Consider the following 8806-nt stretch of genomic DNA (forward strand, 5'->3'; position numbering starts at 1 on the left):
ACAAGTTTGACATCAGAGATTCAGGGGCGCTAAATGTTTATGTAAACATTTTTCAGTATCCTAAATCTTTGTTCATTTCCAGGTCTACCAAAAGGAATGTATCTATTACATGTAGGGTTTCTCTAAGTTTGCTTTTATTTTCGCTTTCTCCAGATTTAAAAAAAAGGAACAGATTCAAGACATTGACACTCTCCATCTAATTTGGTGGAGTATGATCTTACAGTATTTGCACTGCAGAAGTAATTGTGCAGAAGGCATTTACCAAAGATATATACCACGAAAAAAAAAAAGAAAAAAAAAAAAATCAGATAAGGAATCAAAGTCTTTCATTCTGGAGATATAAATGTTTATGAAGAAAACATTTAAATGGAAAAAAAAAAATTAACAATGAAAGGGGGTGAATACTTTCTGACGGCACTGTGTATAAATGACACACAATAATATTACAAAGATCTTCCATACATTATAACAGTCTACATAATAAAACTTTATAATAAGGTTCTATTTGTTTACATTAGAATTAGGTATTAAGAACTAAAAATGAACAATATATTTTTTACAGCATTTATTAATCTTTAATATTTGATTAATGTCAATTTAGGAAAACACAATTATTAATTGCTAGTTCATGTTAGTTAATGCATTAACATACAACTTTGAATGTATTAGTAGAACAACTTTCATGAGTTAATATATGTTAAAATTAACATTAAGTGCAGTAAAAGTACTGTTTACAACCTTACTGCAATGTGTTACTGTCAACGTTTGTTTATGACAGCACAGCAAAGATGACTTTCAAACATGTCAGTCTGGCAAAAAAGGTACATACTTCAAGCATCGATAGACTTTCAGGGAAATAACCATTGCAACAATCTGGAAAACAGAAGGTTGAATATTGTAAATATTCATCATCATGAATTGAAAACTGGGTGTGAGATAAATAACAAGAAGACTATTATTGCACATAAGCATGTTTTCCCAAAAGACTCTGATAGTTTATGTATGGGTTGGTTGTGTCACCCATCACTTCACATCACAGTTTTGGCAAGTCAAGGGTCAGATATTAGTACCTCTACAATACCCATCAGAAAGGACAAATGTGCAGACCCAGGGATGTTTTCTTCCAATAGCACTTTAGAGCAGCCCTTCACTCCCTACGGCAGAGACAATGACAAAGAAATAATAAATTGGCATTCATTTTGCTTTAATCTTTATTTTTGGTTGTAATAAGGTAGCAAGATATTTCAATACTTTGCGCATAGCTTCGTCTTTTTTACATGGAATTTTTGAATCACAGCATTGCATGGGGTATGATGACTTTTCCTTTACAAAGCTGGAATTTGTGAAGTCATCATAGCCTTTGTATCCACAACATTTCAGCTAAAATTAAAAAGAAAATGAGAAATTAAATGTTACATTCATGTGAAAGAACAGCTGGCATGGCTTATGCATGACTGTATTACCTTATTCATAGCTTCGTCCCACATGCTAATGAATGTAGTGTTTGGTTTGTAGTTCTTCTCAATGGTCTCAACAACTTTTGTTTCTAATGAGATCAATGATTTTTCTTTCTGTAAACAAGAAAAGGTAGCATTTGACAAAAGTTGTCTTCCTATAATTAACCAATATGAAACTTCACATAGCGGAAATCTGGGTTAGTTGGCCCACAATTTACCTCTGATTAATAATTTTATTCTTACCAAAGAATTGGGGAGGAGAGTGAACACTGCCCCAATGATCTGAAGAATGAAGATGATGAGCACAGCGAAGAAGAACTGAGAAGAAAGAAAACACACATGAACTACAGTGTGTTGCATCTGAGTGGTGTTACTTTTTTATCAGGCATCTGAGTCTAAATTCTGAAAGGATGAGCATTTTACGTATATTAATGCACAAAGTTCAAAACTTTTACATGTACTATATTTCTTGGTGGCAGGATTGTTAATTTTATTATTATTAATTAATTTAACTGTTTATTGAGTATTCGTGTCTTTTATAATATTGCTATTGCTGCACTCGAGTCAGTGCATTATGGTGATTTAACCATGTATAATGCGTTCACATCATGTCGTTACAAGACGGCGATTTAGATTCTACTTGGAGCTGTTAACGTCTGCAGACCTTGGAAGTTTGCTTCTATGGCAACAATCATTATGCCAAAACAGCTTTGTTGTTGATAACAGCAAAATATATTACAAAATATTGATTAACTTCTTAGATGTCCTTGCAAAATGGTTAAAGGAACAGTTCATCCAAAAATTAGAATTCTCTCATCATTTACTCACTCTCATGCCATCCCAGATGTATTTGACTTTCTTTCTTCTGCAGAACACAAATTAAGATTTTTAGAAGAATATTTCAGCTCTGTAGTTCCATATAATGCAAGTGAATGGGTGCCAACATTCTGACGCTCCAAAAAGCACATAAAGGCATTATAACAGTAATCCATACAACTCAAGTGTTTTAATCCATGTTTTCAAAAGTGATATAATTGGTTCAGAACTGGGCTTCTGAAGACACTGATTTAACCACTGGAGTCTTATGGATTACTTTTATGCTGATTTACAGTATGTGATTTTTGGAGCTTCAAAATTTTGGCACCCATTCACTTGCATTGCATGGATCAAAAGATCTGAGAAATTCTTCTAAAAATCTTTGTTTGTATTCAGCAGATGAAAGAAAGTCATACACATCCGGGATGGCATAAGGGTAAGTACATTTTCATTTTTGGGTGAACTATGTCATTAAGAACAAAGAAAGCATACCAGGTGGCATACTCAAATGGCATATAATACACAGAAATGTGTTTAATCTTAACTTTAACTGTTGAGGCAGCTGAAATATTGGTTCTTTTTACATGACGTCATGACTGTCAAGTCGGAGCTTTCAGAGAACTCAGAGTTTACAACTTGTAATTATGAGTTCTACGAATACATAAACGCTTTTTACAAAACGGAATCTCATAATAATGCTGATTTCGACATGTGAACGCAACATAAGGGGCCGTTCACACTGCACACATTTTAGCATCTGGCTGTGCTATTTTTAAAAATATATTTTCTATGTAAATATGCGCTTGGCTAGACGGACATCTTTAACCATTGCGCCACGTTTTTTTTAAACACTATGTCAAGTTAAAAAGAACTTATTAAAACACATCTGGACACACCTGCAATTTTTTTCTATTTCTTGCTTTTTTAGTGCAAGAACGCGTTTGTGTGAATGAACAGATTGTCCCGTCCCCAACTCACACCATTGTTTGAGTCATTGTTGATGTGTCGGGCCAAAGTTCCTTTCAAAGCATTTCTTCCACTCGGTGGCCATCTTGGGAATGCTACCAGGTAGCTATTTTCTATGATTACAGGCGGCATAAAAGTGAAGCTCCTATCTACTTGAATAAGTAAAGACCGAAATCTACAAAATGGTTGGTCAAGATTACGATCAAAGAACATATTTCAAATCAGCAGTAAAATCTGACAACAGTGGTATCATAAATTGTGCTTCGTTAGCTCAGATCACAGTAAACACGCTCTTTTTCAGGCCAGTCCAGCTTATGCTCGTTCTCCAATTGACTGACAACCGATATCTGTATGTCTGTAAAGTGATTGGCTCTTTTACCTGGAAGGCCGGACTTATTTTTGTACAACCATCATATAGGGTGTTCCACTGCTCCCCTTCCTTTTAATAGAAGTGCTCCATTTCAGGCTAAACATTCTCTGGTTGGGCTGGACAAGCCGTAAATTTCAGATAAAATGTAGGATGGTAGGGGAAGAGTCATTTATATTCATCATGAGGAAAGCTATACCTGATTGGACGACTCGATAATATTCATCAGGGAAGTGCTAGCTGATTGGTCGGAGAAACTATATCCCAACCCTAACCAATCAAGTAGGGCTTTCCTCATACATATAAATGAGTCTTCCCTCCCATCCTACTTTTCAGAAATTTGGAAAACAGAGGATTTTTTAAATATTGCTACAGAGACACTGTGCTTACAGTTTTCAAGAAAATGAACCTACGAATGGCTTTCTTATGTAGTCATCTCTGCATATTAAAGAGATAGTTCCAAGGGCGTAGCCAGGAAAATACTTTTGGGTGGGCCTAAATAAAAATGGATGGGCCAAGTTTTCGCCAAATTGTCCTTAAAAACAGAGAAGCGGATTCAAACAGTTCTTTCACATTTTCAGAAATGAGAATTTATACTGTTATAGAAAATATTACTGTTTTATAAATATATATTTGAAGTCAAAGAATAATCTCAAATATTCTGGCTACACCACTGGATAGTTCACCCTAAAATTAAAATTCTCTCATGAATTACTTACCCTCCTGGCATCCCAGATGTGTATGACTTTCTTTCATCTGCAGGACACAAATTAGGATTTTTAAAAGAATAGTTCATCTCTGTAGGTCCTCACAATGCAAGTGAATGTGTGCCAAATTTTTAAAGCTCCAAAATCCACATAAAAGGAGGATAAAAGTAATGCATAAGACTCCAGTGGTTAAATCTATGTGTTCAGACACGATATGATAGGTGTGGGTGAGAAACAGATTTGTATATAAAAAAATATATATATATATATATATATATAAATCACAAATTTTCCTCCCAGCCCCATAGGGGGCAACATGCATGAAGAATGTGAATCACCAAAATCACAAGAAGAATGTGAAAGTGAAAGTGGAGATTGACTACACAGGGAGGAGAATTTATTGTAAAAAGGACTTAAATATTGATCTGTTTCTCACCTACACCTATCATATCGCTTCTGAAGACATGTATTTAACCACCAGTTGTCTGGAGTACTTTAATGTTGCCCTTATGTGGATTTTGTAGCTTAAAAATTCTGGCACCCATTCACTTGCATAGTAAGGACCAACAGAGCAGATGTTGGTCCTCTGTTGGTCATCTGGGATGCCAGGAGGGTGAGTAAATCATGAGAGAATTGTAATTTTTGGGTGAACTATTCCTTTAAGCTGGGTTACGATAAAGTATTTTAACACCAAAAAAAGTTTCACACTTCAGCTTTAACAATAAATAATGACTGATTATGTTTAAAATGTCACTCACCACCAAGAGCATCCAACTTTGTTTCTTCAAAGTGCCACAACAGCCAACCAAACCCATAATAAAGAGGAAACAGCCTCCAGCTATGAGCAAGTTGCTGCTCGTAAGCGCCGTGTGGATCATCAAGGCATAGGATTCATCAACTGTTTTCATCAACACCTCAGTTGATTCGCTGCTTATTTTCGACCATATACCCATTCCCGCAGTCCCACCCCCAATCAGCTACAGTGACAGAGAAATTTGTATAAAGTGAAAGGAGTATCGGCTTATACCACTGTATCATCATCAGCAGGGCCGCATTAAGGTACTCTGGGGCCCCTGGGCTAACAGTTTTGCTGGGCCCAGCCAGTCATCCGATGGGGGGGGGCTTAAGCCCAGGTAAGCCCACTCATTAATGCGGCCCTGATCATCAGTAGGCTGGTCAATTATTATATGTATTTAAACAAAAAGAGAAAATCTACTTACAGCAACAAGGCTGAAAAAGCTGGTAACCAGTTTTAAACACTTTGTTCCCTTCATACTGTTGATTTTTGTCTGTTGAAATGAGAGATTTCATGGATACTACAACAAAATAAGGTTTATCAAGACAAACTTTGTATATTGGCTTACTTAAAGCCTTGCCTTAAATTTAGAAGGTTGTATTGGCCTTTTAGGTTCAGTATACATTCTGACCTAAATTCTGACCATTTATCAGTCAATGAAATACAATAAGCAAATGTTTTTATTTCTCTCTATATGTTCTTCTAGTGTGACCTCAATTCCATCCCACTGCTTTTCTAGGGTTACTTCAATTGACCCTTCGCTAAGCCCCACCTTAAAAGCGCTTCTGAACAATCCTGTTTTAGGAACTGTTACTGGGCTGCCATTACTCTGACACTCGTTTGCTATTTCCAATGAGAGCCTATGGGAGTGGTGTGTAGTAGTTTTAAGCGGGATTTTATCAAAATGATCCTCAAAAATTTAAAACACGATGTTGCCGGGTCATTGTAATAGTGACAAAAGGAGAGGACATACGCAGTGTTTTTCTTTCTTTAACAAAACTTTAAATAAATGTTGAGAAGAGCATAATATTGATTAAAGGAATATTCCGGGTTTGTTACAAATTAAGCTCAATTGACAGCATTTGTGGCATAATGCTGATTACCACAAAATATACTTTCGACATCTAAGCATCTAAACCTCATCATTTTGCGGATTAACACCTACAGAAATGTAAAAAATGTACGTGTACTTGATTGAATGGATTAATATTAAATAATTCATAGAATTAATCAGTTCATTACATTTAATTTATAATCAGTTAAATGCCATCACATTATTTTAATGCAGTTGACATTATAATATGACATTTTAATGGTTTCATTCAGTTCTGTGTGATTTTTGCTGCCCTATACAATGTTTTAAAGGATTATATCACTTTAACCAAGACTAACCTTTAAAATGTTAAAATGAATAAAAACTCGTTTAATCATTTATTAAGCATTTAATTTAATTTTTGTTTGCCATGGGACACAAAAGTTTTCAGAATACGCAAATAATAATAATAAAACACAAAAAGCACCATAAAACAATAATAAAATGAATCCATAAATTTGTTAGCTATAATCCAAATCTTCAGACTGCTTTCTGTGAAGAACAGACCCAAATTCAAGCCTTTTATTCAACGATCTCCGTCTCCATCCGCCGCAGCCCAGTTGTAACCGTCAACCCGTGTTGGTTTAGTTTACAAAATTCAAAAGTTGCAGCCTCAAGCATCATGGACATGTTCTTTGCTACTACCTAATAAAAGTTTGCTCGGATTAAACATCTTGACCTAGATTCAACATTCTTCTAGGGTCTGGTATAACATTTCCTGCATGTAAAGGCAACTCTTTTTTAAAGTACTTTCACCTTACAGTATTCAAAATTTGGTAGATATAGAAAGATATACTCACATAGAATGTAAATTGATGAGCAGAGAGATCTGAAGTTTGCTCTTCCTTGCTTGTAATGCCAAAGCTGTTAGCTGTTATTGTTTCCTGTTAGTACTCTAGTGGTTCATTTTATCTAGACAGTTGTCTTACCTTGTCCTTCCTTTACAGAATGTGGCGATACTTTTATGCCTTAACCCTATACACGTGGTACTTCTAGAGGTGTTAAGTGTTCACACCCCACAAAACCACTAACTTAAAAACAAGATTTATACAAAACAAGTACTGTGCACAAAGAGCAAGATCAAATGCCCCAGGAAGTAAGAGCAGAGAGGTGATTAAATGTTACTATTAATGAACTGTGACAGATTGAACATACCAAATTTCTCAACATGTAAATGGGATTTGTGAAATAGCTGGGATTTGTATATGTATACACAAAGACATACTGTGTACATCTCTCTTTGTAAACTTTTGCTGTATGTGTGCTGTGATGTCACACTTTTGTGCATGTAGGCAGTTGCAGCAATTGCAGTACTGGACCAACAGTATGCAGACAAACATTGTGTTTTTGTCTCTCAATGCCTGAGACACATTCAAATGAGTCACTTTAAGAACAAAGGGTAATTATTGAATGTACAGGTGCATCTCAATAAATTAGAATGTCGTGGAAAAGTTCATTTATTTCAGTAATTCAACTCAAATTGTGAAACTTGTGTATTAAATAAATTCAATGCACACAGACTGAAGTAGTTTAAGTCTTTGGTTCTTTTAATTGTGATGATTTTGGCTCACATTTAACAAAAACCCACCAATTCACTATCTCAAAAAATTAGAATATGGTGACATGCCAATCAGCTAATCAACTCAAAACACCTGCAAAGGTTTCCTGAGCCTTCAAAATGGTCTCTCAGTTTGGTTCACTAGGCTACACAATCATGGGGAAGACTGCTGATCTGACAGTTGTCCAGAAGACAATCATTGACACCCTTCACAAGGAGGGTAAGCCACAAACATTCATTGCCAAAGAAGCTGGCTGTTCACAGAGTGCTGTATCCAAGCATGTTAACAGAAAGTTGAGTGGAAGGAAAAAGTGTGGAAGAAAAAGATGCACAACCAACCGAGAGAACCGCAGCCTTATGATTGTCAAGCAAAATCGATTCAAGAATTTGGGTGAACTTCACAAGGAATGGACTGAGGCTGGGGTCAAGGCATCAAGAGCCACCACACACAGACATGTCAAGGAATTTGGCTACAGTTGTCGTATTCCTCTTGTTAAGCCACTCCTGAACCAAAGACAATGTCAGAGGCGTCTTACCTGGGCTAAGGAGAAGAAGAACTGGACTGTTGCCCAGTGGTCCAAAGTCCTCTTTTCAGATGAGAGCAAGTTTTGTATTTCATTTGGAAACCAAGGTCCTAGAGTCTGGAGGAAGGATGGAGAAGCTCATAGCCCAAGTTGCTTGAAGTCCAGTGTTAAGTTTCCACAGTCTGTGATGATTTGGGGTGCAATGTCATCTGCTGGTGTTGGTCCATTGTGTTTTTTGAAAACCAAAGTCACTGCACCTGTTTACCAAGAAATTTTGGAGCACTTCATGCTTCCTTCTGCTGACCAGCTTTTTAAAGATGCTGATTTCATTTTCCAGCAGTATTTGGCACCTGCCCACACTGCCAAAAGCACCAAAAGTTGGTTAAATGACCATGGTGTTGGTGTGCTTGACTGGCCAGCAAACTCACCAGACCTGAACCCCATAGAGAATCTATGGGGTATTGTCAAGAGGAAAATGAGAAACAAGAGACCAAAAAATGCAGATAAGCTGAAGGCCACTGT

General features: G+C 36.3%; 1 protein-coding gene across 1 annotated transcript; it reads right to left on the reverse strand.

Moving 5' to 3' along the window:
• Positions 1–121: 121 nt before the first annotated feature.
• LOC127445040 (tetraspanin-1-like) lies at positions 122–7620 on the reverse strand. Its single transcript, XM_051704774.1, has 8 exons — positions 7003–7620; positions 5534–5602; positions 5072–5290; positions 1701–1775; positions 1464–1571; positions 1252–1380; positions 1071–1154; positions 122–873 (listed from the first exon to the last, which is right to left on the reverse strand). The coding sequence occupies exons 2-8, from the start codon at positions 5585–5587 to the stop codon at positions 805–807; spliced, it is 738 nt and encodes a 245-aa protein (XP_051560734.1). The 5' UTR covers positions 5588–5602; positions 7003–7620; the 3' UTR covers positions 122–804.
• Positions 7621–8806: the final 1186 nt, after the last annotated feature.

The sequence above is a fragment of the Myxocyprinus asiaticus genome, chromosome 8 (assembly GCF_019703515.2).
Source record: "Myxocyprinus asiaticus isolate MX2 ecotype Aquarium Trade chromosome 8, UBuf_Myxa_2, whole genome shotgun sequence".
Taxonomy (NCBI): domain Eukaryota; kingdom Metazoa; phylum Chordata; class Actinopteri; order Cypriniformes; family Catostomidae; genus Myxocyprinus; species Myxocyprinus asiaticus.

Coding starts and splice junctions, on each gene's coding strand:
- LOC127445040 (XM_051704774.1), bottom strand. CDS start 5,587: ATGAAGGGAACAAAGTGTTTAAAACTGGTTACCAGCTTTTTCAGCCTT. Junction 1,381..1,463: donor GGGACGAAGCTATGAATAAG/GTAATACAGTCA, acceptor TTTTAATTTTAG/CTGAAATGTTGTGGATACAA. Junction 874..1,070: donor TTCTGATGGGTATTGTAGAG/GTACTAATATCT, acceptor TCTGTTTTCCAG/ATTGTTGCAATGGTTATTTC.